The 16,375-nt window shown below is 45.4% G+C and overlaps 2 protein-coding genes across 2 annotated transcripts; both read right to left on the reverse strand.

Moving 5' to 3' along the window:
* Positions 1 to 28: 28 nt before the first annotated feature.
* Positions 29 to 2,454, reverse strand: RDM1 (RAD52 motif containing 1). Its single transcript, XM_081804804.1, is given in 3 exon segments — positions 29 to 1,861; positions 2,234 to 2,258; positions 2,260 to 2,454. Coding segments are annotated over 3 exon segments (474 nt in total). The 5' UTR covers positions 2,346 to 2,454; the 3' UTR covers positions 29 to 1,498.
* Positions 2,455 to 4,086: 1,632 nt separating this feature from the next.
* Positions 4,087 to 8,403, reverse strand: LYZL6 (lysozyme like 6). The gene is made up of 4 exons (XM_081804805.1): positions 7,476 to 8,403; positions 6,217 to 6,375; positions 5,186 to 5,264; positions 4,087 to 4,628 (listed from the first exon to the last, which is right to left on the reverse strand). Exons 1-4 carry the CDS (start codon positions 7,717 to 7,719, stop codon positions 4,559 to 4,561), a joined length of 552 nt encoding a protein of 183 aa, XP_081660931.1. The 5' UTR covers positions 7,720 to 8,403; the 3' UTR covers positions 4,087 to 4,558.
* Positions 8,404 to 16,375: the final 7,972 nt, after the last annotated feature.

The following is a 16,375-nucleotide window of genomic DNA, read 5'->3' on the forward strand; positions in this document are numbered from 1 at the left end:
TTTATAAAAGGCAAACAACAACAACAACAAACCCAACCAGGAACTATATGTAGTTGCCAAAGTAGAAAAGAACACATAAGTAAATTGGATAACAATTTTGGAAAGCAGGGGTAATAACCCAAGGTTCTGTGTTAAATAAAAAAAGAGATCTAATATGAATACGCTCTCCTGTCAACTATATACTGACTTGTAGAACATTTCCTTCATCACTCTCAGTGATGCGCTTTATGCTGTTAAATCTCAAAACCTAAATTTATGAAATGATCTTAATGTCCAATGAGAGACAAAAACCTCATTTCTTACAACTGATACAAAGTAATTGTTTCATAATCTATAATATCTGAGTGGCTATGTGAACTTTTCACAGGCTAGAAACAGGCAGACCATAGTTTGCAAACTAAAGAATGTCTGACAGGTCATCATTTCAATCACAGGGAGTGAAGCCAAGATTGAAGAGGGTGTTGAACAAGTAGGCAGTATACCTAGAGTCACATCTGAGCAGAGTTCTCAGATTCAATCAAGGTTAAATCAATAAGGAAAGGCAAATGATAAGAATAGGCAGCCACGTGGGGCGTCTGGGTGGCTCAGTTGGTTAAGCATCTGCCTTCGGCTCAGGTCATGATCCCAGGGTCCTGGGATGGAGCCCCACGTCCGGCTCTCTGCTCGGCGGGGAGTCTCCTTCTCCCTCTCCCTTTGCCTGCCACTCCGCCTACTTGTACACACTCTCTCTCTCTCTCTGTCAAATAAATAAATAAAATCTTAAAAAAAAAAAAAAAAAAGAATAGGCAGCCACATCAGTATGAAGTAGCCAGATTAAGAAGCCAGTTAGAGAAGGCTGACAAAGACATACAATTACAAAGTGAAAGGTTTGGAAATCTAAGTCTCACTCACTTATTCAGAGGAAATGACATGGTCCTTGATAAAGAAATGGTGATTGAATTGAGGCACATACTGAAATATAATTCTGGGGCTCTGCGAAAGTAAAATGGACAGCATGGTTAGTATGGAATAAAGTTCCTGTAGTGCACTAAAGAATGTTTTAACCATTTTCTGAGAACTGAAGGGAGTCCTGAATAGGCAGTTTGAGACTGATGATGATGATAATGACGATGAAGCATCCTTTATAAATAGAACAGATGAAAGGATTTGTCATTTTTTTTTTAAGATTTTATTTATTTATTTGAGAGAGAGAGAGTGAGAGAGAGAGCACAAGAGCGAAGAGGAAGAGGAAGAAGCAGACTCCCCGCTGAGCAGGGAGCCGGACCGGGATCATGACCGGAGCTGAAGGCAGATACTCAACCGACTGAGCCACCCAGGCACCCCTAGATTTGTCATTTTAAATCCACATAATAGTAAATATAAGCAAGACTCTTCCTGTTAAGATTTCTTAAATTAAAGGGCAGGATAAAATGCCACGGGGTTTAGTATCAGTAAGTTGGGGTTTGATCTCTAGCTTCCAGTTATTATCATGAACCGTAAGTAAGTCACTTAACTGTCTTCAGTTCGACTTTCTTCGTCTAAAAAAAAGCAAACAAACAAAAACCCAGGGAAACCGGAGGGTCGATGTAGCAATGCATCTGAAAGGATTCTGTAAGTCAGAGTGCTGCACAAATGCTAGTCTATTATAACGGAATTCAGCACTCCGTCCCAGGGGAGTTAGGAATTTCCTCTTTGGACCCACCTGCACTGGAGGATTCTGAAAAAGATGCTTCTCGTGGCATGCCATTTGAGCTCTGTGAGCATCCCTTGCTGAATAAAACTTGATGATGGCATAGAAACCAGGACGGGCCACTGCAGCGTTTGGGAAGACTCGGATCGAATACAGAAGGTCCAACTGGGAGAATACTGTGAACAGAGAATGCTGTGGGGTGGTCCCACGCCAAGTAAGTGCATGAAATTTCACGCCCAGAAACCAAAACTGCCCGTTCCCTTATATTCCCTAAACCCTTCTGCACATACAACCCCAAGCTCTTCTCATTTCATGAACAGGTCTCCCTCTGAAATCTTAGGATTCGAGAAGCATTAGAAGGCAACACGTGCTGGCTGTTGAGAGTTACCTCTCAGAAATCTGTTGGGGCTGATAGACTGCTGAGGTCCCCTCTAGAACTAAGATTCCTCACGGCAGAGACTACGAGGCGCGTGAGGCTAAGGCCAGACTCCAGGGCTGCCAGTCACGACGGGGGGGGGGGGGGACACACGGCGTTCTCCCTCCCTCCCTCCTGACTGGGCTCACATGCAAAGCCTCCGCCGTGGGCCCAACTCAGCTCCCACACCAGGAAGGTTCTGTCGCTTTCGCTGGGAACTGCAAACGAGACCACCTCCGCCATCCTACCACCACTGCGCATGCGCGGCTAAGGTTCAAGCGGCAGTGCGCCTGCGCAAGGCGCGCCCGCGCTTTTTTAAAAGGTCTCGTGCGAGGGGCGGGGCCAGCCCCGCGGGGGTGGGGCGAGGGCTGTTCCCAGTCCTCTCCCTGGCCCCTCCCACTCGGGGCGGGTCTCTGACTACTTCCCGTCCAGCTGCCCCACCACATCGAAGTCGTGTTTAGTGCTTCTTTTTTTTTTTTTTTAAAGATTTTATTTATTTATTTGAGAGAGAGAGAATGAGAGAGAGCACATGAGAGCGGGGAGGGTCAGAGGGAGAAGCAGACTCCCCGCCGAGCAGGGAGCCCGATGCGGGACTGGATCCTGGGACTCCAGGATCGTGACCTGAGCCGAAGGCAGTCGCTTAACCGACTGAGCCACCCAGGCGCACTTAGTACTTCTATTCAAGTGTATTTTTAGGGTAGAGTCCAAAGGGTGAGCTTACAGGATCCTAGGGTACGGATATCTTTATAGCAGCCAGTTTCAAAATCCTTAAAAAGTGTTCCTTGATTTTCCTACGTAATTTTGGTGAATTGTTTAAGTGTGCTTGTTGGGATGAGAGGGTGTGGGAGTTTGGCAGGCAGGGTGAGAAGGAGATATAAATTTGGAAAAAATCAAAGAGTGAGTCCAAGTAGGGCACCAACACTGGAGTTCATGGTGCCCTTGCAAAAGGGCCATTCTAAGCACCCAGTCAGCTATTTTGAGGACTAACACACTAAGACGGAAAATAGGTCCTAATGATCCTTATTTTAATCCTGGAAGCCTGAGCCAGAAGGGACCTTACAAAACATCTCCTGAGGTTTCCAAACAATGGTCTTCAGACTGGTGCTGGTCTGTTAGGAAGTTTTCACCAGTCCTTGGAAAAACAAGAAAAGGATAATATAATCAGGGTTTAAAATTTTTTTTCATAAAACAAAATCTATTCCATTTTACTATGCTACAAATATGACCTTCATTTTTCTTTCTTTTTTAATTTCTTTTTTATTTTTTTACTTTTAAAATATTTTATTTGAGAAAGCAAGAGAGAGAGAGAGCACAAGCTGGGGGGAGGGGTAGAAGGAGAAGCAGACTCCCCGCTGAGCAGGGAGCCTGATGGGGAACTCCATCCCAGGAGCCCCCAAGATCATGACCTGAGCCCAAGGCAGACACTTAACCAACTGAGCCACCCAGGCACTCCATGACGTTCATTTTTCATGTTAAAAATTGTTCTACGATAGTTGTTTTGATTAATACTCTTACTTGGGTATTAAAATAAAAAGTTAGGAATCTTAACATGGGTTAACTTTTTTGACGTTTTAGTGGTCTGTGAAATCCAAAAGTCAAGGCTCAGAAGTGGGGACATCAGTGGCCCAAGTGGGACGGTTTAGTCAAACGGTACTGATGATAGCTATGTGCAGGACATTTCTCCAACGGCCCCTTTTCTGTTTTGCATTGTCCTTCTGCAGGTTTTTCTCCACATCAGCACCTTCAGATCCCAAACAGGGATGCCTTTTTTTTTTTTAACATCTAGATTTTAGCCCATTCTCTGAAACCACCCAAATCATTGGCACCTGGCACCATCTATCAGCCCCAACACCACTTTCTCCACCTCAATATACAAGACCCTTAGCTCCACCCATTACCTACTTCTGAACTTTCTCTTTTACTTTGAAAATAGTTGGCTTTGGAGGAATAACTGGGATCCTGATGCTGTTTCAAACCAAAAATTGTAGATTTTATTACCCATTTCATTATCCATTGTATTCATTGTATGTATCCACTCATTGTACCCATTAATTGTGTATGTCTCTGGGTAGATTATGAACACCTCAGGAACAATAGTTATGGTTTATTTTCCTTCTTCTAGTACCTACCACACTCCTACTAGATTAGGTACTCCAATATATGTGGAATTAAAAATGAATATATCAACACATTCTTTGCACAAGGAATGCTTTAATAATTCCCCAGATATAACAACTTCTTCATTGTGGTCCTCTTGGTTTGCAATGACAGTCAGGAACCAGAAGGTCTGGGCCCAGATGGGTGCAAGGAGGAAGCCCGAGAAAACCATTTATTCCTGGGGCTCTGGTCAGTTTTATTTGTAAATGGGAAGGAAAGAAAATAACATGAAGTGGAGGCAAGAGGAAGAGGAAATGAAGAATTCCCGAGTGAGAAGAGGAGCTCTGAAATGACTCCACAGCAGCCCTTCCCCCGTCTCATCCCAAGAAACATCCTGTCATCCAGTAGGAGAGGGGCCGGCCTGCACAGTGCAACCTCCACGCTACCCTGAGGAGAGAAAGATTGGTTCTTGCTTTACCGCTTAGTAAGCTCCTTCTCCACATACATGGCCCAACTCTTAGTGAGTCTCTTAGGCAGAGCAGTGCTCAGAACCTCCTTCATTCCTAGCTTTCTGGTCTGTCCCCCTGTGGCCCCTCTGATTCTTCCTTTAAATTTCCTTATCTCTGGTGTTTGTCCGCTTCCCCCATTCAGTATGCTTCCACATTTTCACATCCTATCTCCCTCTGAAGTGGGAGAGCACCATTTTACGAGGCTGAGATTTCCTAAATAAATAAAAAGATAAATAAATAATCAATCAATCAATCTCAGGCACAACCATTGACTATCTCTCCAGAAAGGGTCAGCCCTAATAGTCATCAGTGTCCTTTCTGCTTGGTATTTCTAGAGTAGGCAAGGCACTTGACTCCTCCATCCACACAGACGCCTAGAGAGACAGCCTAGAGAGGACTAGAAAGGGTCTAGTCCTTGCCTAGTGTGCCTTTCTCTGTCACTACATCCTTCCTGGGGCTCTGCCCGCTAACGTAGTCCCACAGTGTCCTCCTCACCAGTTCTTCATCCCCCCTGCTCCGGACACAATCTTTTTTGCACAGCTGATGGTTGAGAGAAGATTGGGGCTCAGTAGGTCTGAAAGGGAGAGAGAGAGAGTACCTGTAAGAACACAGAGGACAGTCCCAAAGACTGAGGCAGACATGGCTGTCCCCGCGCTGGCATGCGCCACCCGGGGGCTGAGTACTTCCAGATTAAGCAAGGCCTCCCTTCCAGAGGCCCGTTTAGACATCCCTACGATGGCGGTCGGGGGTGTTGGGGGTCGGGGCAGGAGGGGCAGGACGACTGTTTATCACCATACTTCCTAACTAGGGTAGATGGTGGTTCAGCCCACGTTTGAGGATTTCTAGGGAAAGGAAATGTCAAAACAGGCAGCACAGAGACCAAGGTAAATCTCGCCTGATGAGGGAGGCTCTTCAGGTGGAGAGTCCAGGGATATTTTTTTTTTTAAAGCAGAATTTTTTTTTTTTTAAAGATTTTATTTATTTGAGAGCGAGAATGAGAGACAGCATGAGAGGGAGGAGGGTCAGAGGGAGAAGCAGACTCCCCGCCGAGCAGCGAGCCCGATGCAGGACTCGATCCCGGGACTCCAGGATCATGACCTGAGCCGAAGGCAGTCGCTTAACCAACTGAGCCACCCAGGCGCCCCCGAGTCCAGGGATATTAATCAGAGTATGAAGGAGGGGGAGAAGGTCCAAGTCATGGACCTATGGAGCCTCCTGGAGTGGCTTTGAGGTGGGGAATTTGCACTTGGCCTTTAATCAGGTCATTAGCCAAAGTTAGTACTTGATGGTTAGAGCTGAGCCTTCAGGGCCACCAGCCTGGCATTCAGCACTGGTTCTATGAGCCTCAGTTTGCTCATCTGTAACATGGGCACCAAAATAATTTCCATTGCATGAAAAGCTGGGTGAAATGGACTCCTTGGGCTGTCTCTCTGGGGATATTGCCAGGCTTTGAGTGGGAAGAGAAGTCCTGTGAGTAGAGCCTGGTCCTCTCTCTCACCTCTCCCACCCTGGGGCCCTGGCCAGACCTTGACAGTCCTCGTGGCAGATGTCCTCTGAGTGACTTCGGTAATCATTGCACCAGTAGTGGCTGTTGATCTGGAAGATTCCATAGTCAAAGCTGCCGTCTGCATTTTCATTTACCTTTGATATGTTGAATTTGCTTTCCACAAAAGCCAGACACAGCCCTTTGAACAGGGAGAAGAGGGTTTTCAGAGGGTGCCGAGCTGAGGGAGGAGGGGGATGGAGGAGAGAGGGAGATCAGGAAGCAGAAGAAAGGAACAAGGCCTAAGAGGCTGGATGGGGCAAGTGGGCTAGAAACACCCATGTGCTTGTTCCTTCACCCTTTGTCCAACCCACCCTCCCCTCAGTACAACCACTCATCACCTATCTGTCCATCCATGCTTCCTGCACCTAATGATCACCTACTGTGTGCCAGGAACTGTGCAAAGCCCAGTGCCGGACATTTAGCTGGGCCAAATGTAGATGCTGCCTTCAAGGGGCCTATAGTAGGAGAATGAAGATACATACCTTAAAAAGCCACAAAACAAGATAAAAGGAGAAAGATAGCACAAGACCAGTGTGCACAAATTCTGGGCGAAAGGGAGTTATCCTTACCACGGAGTAGGATGAAGGCTTTGCACTGCCTGCTCCCTCTGCCTGGAATGCTCTTCCCCAGACATTTGGGTGACCAGTGCGACTCAATGTCACCTCCTCGACTTCCCCTTCTAGGACAACATTACCTATCACTGCCCTGGCTTTATTCTTCTGCATAACCTTTATCATATATAGTTGTGTGTTTGCTTCTTGCTTGCCTCTTCCCCTAGAATGTGAACACTGTGGAGGAAGGGGCTTTGTTGATGTCTCTATCCCCAGCATTGAAAATAGTTCCCGGTACATAATAAGTGCTCAGTTAATAATTGTGGACCAAGGGGCACCTGGGTGGCTCAGTCGTTAAGCGTCTGCCTTCGGCTCAGGTCATGATCCCAGGGTCCTGGGACCGAGCCCCGCGTCGGGCTCCCTGCTCCGCGGGAAGCCTGCTTCTCCCTCTCCCATTCCCCCTGCTTGTATTCCCTCTCTCGCTGTGTCCCTGTCAAATAAATAAATAAAATCTTAAAAAAAAAAAATTGTGGACCGAATATGGAATGTTGGGAAGGGCTTCTTGGAGAGGGCTGCTTTTTGAACTTGGCTTTGAAAAATGAATGACAGAGAGAAAGATGGCCACCTAGGGCATGACCAGAGGAGGAGGAGAAATGGGGGAGGGGGGAGTATGAGAAGCAGCACTCACAGTCAGTGAGGGAGTAGCCCTCAAACCCATCCAAGTCCTCCTTGTACAGCACCCTGGCCAAGTCACAGCGATTGATGAGGCTGGCCTGACTTATGGCAATGAGGCAGCTGACCAAGGACATGAGTAGTGTCCCCATCATCTTTGGAGGGGAGAAGGTGCTGTCGAGGGTCCGTGGTTCTGAGGCTCTCCCAGATGTGCCGCTGGTCTTCTCTGAGTGCCTGAGGAATCTGGAGAGAGCAACCATATGTCCTCGCTCACACAGAGCTCCCCACCTGGCTATTTCTCTTTCCTCTCATTTATTATTGTATACTTGTTTATTACAGAAACCTTTAAATATTTACAAAATAAGAGAGAATAGTATCATGAATCTTCATGTACCCATTGCCCAGTGTCAACATCGAAAAACCAAGGCTGATCCCCTTCCATCTATAGATCTTCACCCCTTTTAGCTATTCTCACTCTTGTAATGGGCACCTAGCTGTGGGCAGTATTTGGGTACAGTGTGGGGGGAGAGGATGGCAAAGGAGATTAATGAGAACTGCACTTCACTGGTGTTTGTGTGTGTGGATTTGAGCATGTGCTTGCCGGGGAAGGGCTAGGACACTGCACGGTGAACTCCCCCCAACCCCACACCCCCAGATACACGACACATGACTTTTCCCAAGGGCATACCCTTCCTTGTGCAAGTCCTAGGAAGCTGTTTATGGGTTCTACACTTTGATTTCCACTCAAAGGTGCATATCATAAAGCAAGTAAAAGTGACCTCACTGTAGAAATAACCTTCACCTTCACACTCTCTCTGTGTAGGGGGAGGAGTGAGGAGCAAGGGCTCTGGATTCACATTGCCTACTTTCAAAGACAGGGCTGCTGTGTGACCTTGAACAATTTACTTGGGTCTCTCTGGGCCTCATTTGTAAAAGGAAGATACGCTAATACCTACTTAATAAGGCTGTCAGGATGATTAAAGGAAATACGATCTTGGTTTTGCATTTCCCCCAAACAGGAAGCAGGACTTCTGGGGAAAAGGTCGATTCCTAGGCTGGAGTAGGAAAGGGCATGAGGTAAGTCCGGATTATCTTGTGCTGGAAAGTAAGGAAACACTCAAAATATGGATTGGAGCATGTCAAATGGAGAAGAGAATCAGCTCCAAGGGGCACCCACTGGCCAAATCTGGAACATTATTTTTGGTAACAGCTTTATTGAGCTAAAATTCACAATACACAATTCACTATGCCATACCATCACTTCACTTAAAGTGTACAATTCAATAGTTCTTTAGTGTGTTGGCGGAGCTTTACAACTATCACCATAGTCAATTTTAAAACATTGTCATCAACCCAAGAAGAAACCCCATACCTGTTAGCAGTCACTCCCTGTGCCACTTCCCTCCTGCCTCTGGCAACCTCAAATCTACTTTCTATCTCTATAGATTTGCCTCTTCTGGACATGTCACATAAATAGAGTCATACACTGTGTGGCCTTTGTGTCTGGCTTCTTTCACTTAACAAATCTTTTCAAGATTTATTCATGATGTAGCATGTATCAGGATCTCATTATGGCTGAATAATACTCCATTGTATGGATAGACCACAGTCTGTTTCTATACTTACCATTTGATAGACATGTGGGTTGTTTCTACTTTGGGGCTATTATGAATGACGGTGCTAGGAACATTCACGTACAAGTTTTCATGTGGACAAATGTTTTCATATCTTTGGGCATATACCGAGGAGTGGAATTGCTGAGCCATATAGTAACTTTAAGTTTAAACTTTGGAGGAACTGGGGAACCTGGGTGGCTCAGTCAGTTGAGCATCCGACTCTTGATTTTGGCTCAGGTCATGATCTCAGGGTCGTGGGGTGGAGCCCAGGGCTGGGCTCCATGCTCAGCTGGGAGTCTGCGTGAGATCCTCTCTCCCTCCACCCCTCCACCCCTCCACCCCTCAAATACATAAATAAATAAATCTTAAACTTTGGAGGAACTGCCAGACATTTTGGCTGCGCCATCAGCAGTGCCTGCGTATGAAGGTTCAATTTTTTTCACATTCTCACCAACACCTTCTGATCAAAAATCTTCTAATCTTAATCCCTAATCGGTGTGAAGTGGTATCATGTGGTGGTTTTGATTTGTATTTCCCTGGTGCCTAGTGACTTTGCAGGTGCTCATTGACCATTTGTAGATCTTTGGGAAAATGTCTAGTATTCAGATCCTTTGCCCATTTTTCAGTTATTTGTCTTTTTATTATTGAGTTGTAAAAGTTCTCTACCAGATACATGATTTGCAAGTATTTTCTCACATTCTGTGGGCTACCTTTCACGTTCTTGATGGTGTTCTTTGAAACAGAAGAATTACATTTTGATGAAGACTGATTTATCTATTTTTTCTTTTGTTGCTTGTGCTTTTGGAGTCATATCTGCAGAACTAATGCACAATGGTTTCTAAGGTAGTCTGGGACAATCTGACCATCAAAATAAAGATAGTGATAGATTATAATCTATTGAATGAGATAGGAATCCATGAGTCCTTAAGAGTAATAAATAGACACATAAGGGGGATGGGGGGACTCTTCCTGACAATAAAAGGGTGAGTGATAAATGTGGAGGTAGCCGTGAAGTTGGAAAATCATCATTCTACTACCATCGAAGATTGGTTTGAGCAAGAATCATCAATGGATGCTAAATCTGAGGTGGTGGGCAGCTTGATGAACTGGGTCTACGCATGCTCTCGGAGTGTCTCCCCACAGATCCTATATTAGTTGCATGGGAAAAACAGCAACCATGCAGCAAAGAAACCGGACAGGTTTTGGAACCTGCAATCAAAATTAACACCACCAATGAAAGACAGAGAAAGATCATATGCCTCTAGAAGTGATACCGTAAGAAGGACACATACCGCTTATATAGTATTCTGGCCAGGGATGCATAACTTGTATCTAATCCCAAGGAAATGTTGGACAAAGCCAAACGGAGGGAAAATCTATAAAATAACTGGCCTCTATTCTTCAAAACTGTCAGTGCAATGAAAGCAAAAAATGGGGCTATTTCTGTCAGTAAGTGTGTGTGTGTGTGGGTGTGTGTATCTTTCCCCTTGAACTAAGTGTATGTTCCCAAGGGCAAAGGCCTGGGTTCCTCCATCCACGGGCTTCAGAGTCAGGCAACTTCTGCTTGGACAAGATGGCTACCCTGATGGCCTTGTTACCTCGCAGATATCTTCTAAGACTCACTCCATACCAGCCTGAGCTTGTGAACTTTCTTTTGCTTCTCTCTCTCACCCTAGAGTTGCCAGATTTAGCCAACAGAATTACAGGATGCTCGATTACATTAGAATTTCAGACAAGCCACCAATAATTGTTTAGTATAAGTATATCTCATGCAACCCTACTCTACCCTGACTCCATAGGTTCCTTCAGAGACAGCTGTCACTGAGCCTTGGGAAGCAGGGAGTTCTATCTCTGCCCATGAAGTCCCCTCTTGGGGTTTCCATGGGGGAATAAAGTCCTTCTGGCTGGTGCATTCCCACCTCCCCTTCCAAAGCGTACCTTTCTCCTAGCCTTCTCTGACCCCAGGTCCCAGAAAGGCCAGGGCTTTCCTCGAGAGTCAATAGAACAAAGTCTCTTCCACATGAGCTATACTCTAACCCCGCCCAGTTCACAGCTCCCCATGTTCTAAAGAAGGTGGGAGTGCTGGGCCAGCCTGCCCTCTGGAATCCCAGTTCTGTGACGTCATCATTCTCCTGGAAATACTCTGGTCTTAACCATGCAAACTGAGGCCCATTCAAGCTTCCCGCAGAAAGTACAGACGGGTCCGGAAGGACCGGTGATAACTGTGATGAAGATCACTGGGTGGGGCAGGGCAGATTGCTCTGGTCCTGCTGGCTGCCCACCTCCTTTCCCTTCAGTGAATGGTACTGCCTTTGTGGGGAGCTCCTTCCCCCGTGGGGGTAGTAGTGGAGACTGCTGGTCACAGGGCCCTGTCTTCCAGGGGACAGGGTGTGCCTAGGGCCCCACTACTGCATTTTGAATTGAAACTAAGGGGAGGAGCTCAGCTTCCCACGGGAAGCCTTCAAGGGTGAGGCCAGAAGCTGACAGTGTGGAATCATGTGGATACAGCCCATCTGAGAGGATAAACCTCCCCGAAGAGGGAGCAGAGTCCAGACAAGATTCCAATCCTAGAGTCCACCCTTTCTGAGACCTAAACACACTCTCGCCCTTCTTGCGATCCTACGATTCGTTAAACGTCCCTTCCTGCAGAGGTGAGTTTCTGTCATTTGCAGCCAAGAGAGACCTGCCTGGTGGAGAGCGTAGGGTTAACCCTCTGGGAAGTGGTGACCAGACAACCTGTCATCTCCCCGTGAAGGTGGCCCATCTTAGTGTCATTCGTCACCAACGAAGTCTGAGAGATACTCCCACCAACTGTAGCAGAAAGGAGGCAAAAGAAAGTTCTGTGACTGGTGGCCACTCTACCCTCTGAAACTGGAGGGCAGGGGCTGACGGTAAGAAGGTAGGAAGAGCTTTTAGGTGGACAGTGCTGCCCTGTACTTCTGTCTCCAGACTCCCCTTCCCAGCAGGGCAGCAGGACATTGCGGCTTGGGCTAACAATATTGGAAGGAGGGGTGCCTGGGTGGCTCAGTCTGTTAAGCATCTGCCTGGTTAAGCATCTGCCTTCGGCTCAGGCTCAGGGCATGATCCCTGCTTCCTGGGATTCAGCCCAGCATGGGGCTCCCTGCTCAGCGGGGACCCTGCTTCTCCCTCTCTCTCTGCCCACCCTCCCCCCGAAGCATGTGCTGTCTCTCTCAAATAAAAACAAAAAACAATGTTCGAATGAGTAATAAACATATACCTAATTCATCAATGATGATGACTAGTCTATGAAATTTATTTTTCTTCTTTTCCTTTCAGCAAAATCACTAATTACATTACGATTACAAAGTTTTTAAAAAATATTTAAGGACTAAAAACACAATTGTATTCAAAGAACAAAAACGTAAATATATTTTCATCAAAAATAGAAAGTTGCGTAAAAATGTTTTATTAGTTTTTTCCAATGTTTTCCCCCAAAGTTAGGCTTTTTACATATTGGAAAGTATCTAATAACTCAAAAGGCAAAGTACACATGAGTATTAATAAATACCAAATTTTTGTATCAAATAGACACTACTTCAAACATATGATTCTACTCTTTAAAAGCTGAATTAAATTTCATTTTATTTTTTTAAATTTTTAAAATTTATTTATCAGAGAGAGAGAGAGAGCGCACAAGCAGGGAGAGCAATAGGCAGAGGGAGAAGCAGGCTCCCTGCTGAGCAAGGCGCCCAAAGTGGGGCTTGATCCCAGGACCCCAAGATCAACCTGAGCTGAAGGCAGCCACTTAACCGACTGAGCCACCCAGGCGTCCCTGAATTAAATTTTATTAAGTAACTTAATTTTTACAATTTACCTTAAATTTTATTTAAATTATACACTTCATTTAAATTTTTATTTAAATATAAGTAAATCTGGGGGCGTCTGGGTAGCTCAGTGGGTTGAGCGTTGGACTCTTGATTTTGGCTCAGGTCATGATCTCAGTGGGATTGAGCCCTGTTTCAGCTCTGCTCAGCAAGGAATCTGCTTGAGGATTTCTCTCCCTCTCCCTCTGCCCCCTGCTCGCTTGCACACTCTCCCTCCCTCTCTCTCTCTTGCTCGCTCTCTTTCCCAAGTAAATCTTTTTTAAAAGTAACTTTTAATTAGTTAATTAATTATTAGTAATCTCTAACCCCAATGTAGGGTTCAAACTCATGACTCCGAGATCAAGAGTCAAATGCTCTAACCGACTGAAGCCAGCCAGGTGCCCCCCCAAATAAGTAACTTTTTCTTTTCTTTCTTTCTTTCTTTTTTTAAAAAGATTTTATTTATTTGAGAGAGAGAGCACAAGCAGGGGGAGAGGCAGGGAGAGGGAGAGGCAGAAGCAGGCGAGCCCGATGCGGGACTCGATCCCGGGACCCTGGGATCATGATCTGAGCCGAAGGCAGACGCTTAGCCAACTGAGCCACCCAGGCATCCCAATAAGTAAGTTTTTAAATGAAAGCGTTAAAATTCATAATTCTAGCATTCAATGTCCATCTCGCTGCCAATGTAAAGAATTAGTATTGTTATGTTTAAAGCCTAGATGTATATACAAATTTGAGTAATGTGTAATGTGATTTATGTGATAGTGCAAACATTTCCTCAGCTTCCATTTACAACGGAGGCAAATACTGTACAAATTCATGTGTACCCCCAGAACCACGAATAGGCACATGAAGCAAGGAGAAACTGTACACTCAGTACTACTAGAAAAGGACATTTCTTTGGGTTCAAATCTATTGCATTCAGGCCGAGAGGAAAGATCTGACAAGTTCATTAATTCGTCTTTTCTCTTACCTAAGCACTTTTCTGCTCAAAGTCTCTCTGCAATCCGAGATATTACCTAGCAGGGGTCCTGTTAAGCTTTCATTAAACCTTTCCATGCAGATGCATTCCCCATCTATCTAGAGTAAGATGTGAAGTATCTCTCTGGGGCCTGAACATTGTTAGTCAAGAGCGTGGATGTTTAGGGTTCGATCTAGCTGTGTCAATGCTGATCATTTAAAAGGAAACATGCCTTCCTGATGGTCAGCCCTGTGAGAAATAAATCTTTCCACTGAGCTGAAATCTGCCTGTGTCCACCCTTTCCGCCCACTCTCAGCCCCCATGCATCAGGCCACTCAGCATTTTACCCTCGGAGTGGCCAACCCCTGGGCTTTGGAGCAAAGTGGGTTCATGTTGTAACTGTATGTATAGGTGAAGTATCTGACTACATCTTTATGTTCCAGTGTGATCATGCCTGAGCATTTACACAGAACTCACCCATTATTTTATTACTTTCCTTCAGTTTCTCTTCTATTTAGGGCATTATTATTGGTGTTTAAATTTACCACCTTTCTGAATGGATAAACACATTGGGGTACACTCGTATAATGGAATACTACTCAGCAACAAAAAGGAATGACCTATTGGTACACACAACAACATGGGTAAATTTCAAAATAACGCTGAAAGAAGCCAGACCAAAAAGAAAGAGGCATATACTGCATGGTTCCATTTATGAGAAACTCCAGAAAATGTAAACTAATCTAGAATGACAGAAAGCAGATCAGTGTTGCTTGGGGATGGGGGAACAGGAAGGGGCAGAGGGAGGAATTACTGAGGGGCACAAGGAAACTTTTGGGAGTGAGGAGATGTTCACTATCTTGATTACGATGGTGGATTCAGGGGTATATACATATGTCAAACAAAATCGCACACTATAAATATGTCTTTAGTATATGTCAATACCTGGGTCAGGTATATTACAGTTACACACAATACAATTTTATGAAAAGGGAGTTGTAGGTCTGTCACGGTTGAGAACCCCCAAGTCAGGCCGATGCGGAAGTGGGGAAAAACTCTGTCATCGTCCTCAGGCCAACTCGCTGTGCAATCTATCCAGTGGCCACTAGAGGCCAGCAGCGGCCCATATACAGGAAGTGTGGGTTGCTGGGCACCAACGTTTTTAATTTTAATGCTGGGAGGTTAAGTAACTCATCCAAGGTCACAGAACTAGTGGGAGGTAGAGCAAGGATTTGAACCCAGGTTTGACACCAACGTGGTGGGTTTACTTGTTACTCTGTACTGCTCATTTTAACAGCATTGTCTTTCTTTCTCTTTGGGGCTGGGGTCTTACTCAGTTTATGTGTTAAACTGGTTGGTGTTGCTAGCAGGTGGTGGGTATTTCAGCTGAACCTTCTGAAGATAAAGCTCCTGGTGTTTCAGGAGAATTTTAAGCATTGCTGAAGGTCCAGGAAGGAAGTCTTCCCTCTTTTTTTGCTGAGCATTTACACTGTGTGAGGCTCCGTGGTAGGACTGATACTCTCATAGTGATGGTACTTGAAGGGCAAGTGGGCAGAGGCCAGCACCAAGGAATCGAGGGGTAAGTGACCTATAGCCATTCAGTGCATGGTCCATTTGTTCCCATAGGACTGTGTCAAGAGGCAGCAGCGCCCCACTTCCACTGGAGTCCTCAGCAGATAACCAGACCTAAAAGAACTCACCAGAACGCCCAGTTATCAGAACAAGGTCAAAGCAGCCAGTGAGCAGATAACTCATGCCCATGGTTCATGGGTAAGTGAAGTCCTCCAGAGGTTTCTCTCCTGAAGAAAACATCCCACCTGGGACCACGCAGCTTGATCCTCCAAGGGAGATGGCCTCTTCTGTTCTAGGTTCTGCAAGGGCCAACAGCTCTGGGCTTCTGCCCATCCTGCTGATTTTATGCTCCTATGGCCACATGGTGGGGTGGATACGGGTACCAAGGAAAGGCTCCCGGGGCTGCCCATGTGAAGACAAAGCAAAAGGAGGCCAAAGCTAAACATTGGGTCCATCGGTTTCATTTCATAGATGGGGAAACTGAGGCCCGGGGAAGTGAAGGGACTCGAGTGAGCTAATGGCCGAGCTGGGGGTAAGACTCCCAGCAGTCTCTTCTCCCCACTCCCAGTCGTATTTCATAATAGGTCCCTGCTGCTGGGTGCTTCTCTGTACTTTGTCAATTGTTATTCACATATCATCTCTCTGTGTCTTTCTTAAAACCATAATCCTTTAATATCATAACATATTCATTATGCAAATTTCCAATGTTGTCATGTCAAAAAGCATTTTCTTTTTTTTATTATTATGTTATGTTAATCACCATACATTACATCATTAGTTTTTGATGTACTGTTCCATGATTCATTATTTGTCAAAAAGCATTTTCAACAGTCTGATACAATCAAGATGGAAATAGATGCACTCGGTTGTGATTGGTTGATGTCTCTTAAATCTCTTTTAATCCATACGTTCCTCTTTCATCTTTCTCTCTTCCCCTGCAACT

This window comes from Leptonychotes weddellii, chromosome 15 (assembly GCF_054177405.1).
Source record: "Leptonychotes weddellii isolate Sample4059 chromosome 15, ASM5417740v2, whole genome shotgun sequence".
NCBI classification, from domain to species: Eukaryota; Metazoa; Chordata; class Mammalia; order Carnivora; family Phocidae; genus Leptonychotes; species Leptonychotes weddellii.

Excerpts from the sequence above, each read along its gene's own strand:
- LYZL6 (XM_081804805.1), bottom strand. The coding sequence starts at position 7,719 with ATGGTTGCTCTCTCCAGATTCCTCAGGCACTCAGAGAAGACCAGCGGC. Across the intron at positions 6,376-7,475 it reads GGGCTACTCCCTCACTGACT|GGCTGTGTCTGGCTTTTGTG; the intron begins GTGAGTGCTGCT and ends CCCTGTTCAAAG. Across the intron at positions 4,629-5,185 it reads GCAGGGGGGATGAAGAACTG|GGTAGCGTGGAGGTTGCACT; the intron begins GTGAGGAGGACA and ends TTCTCTCCTCAG.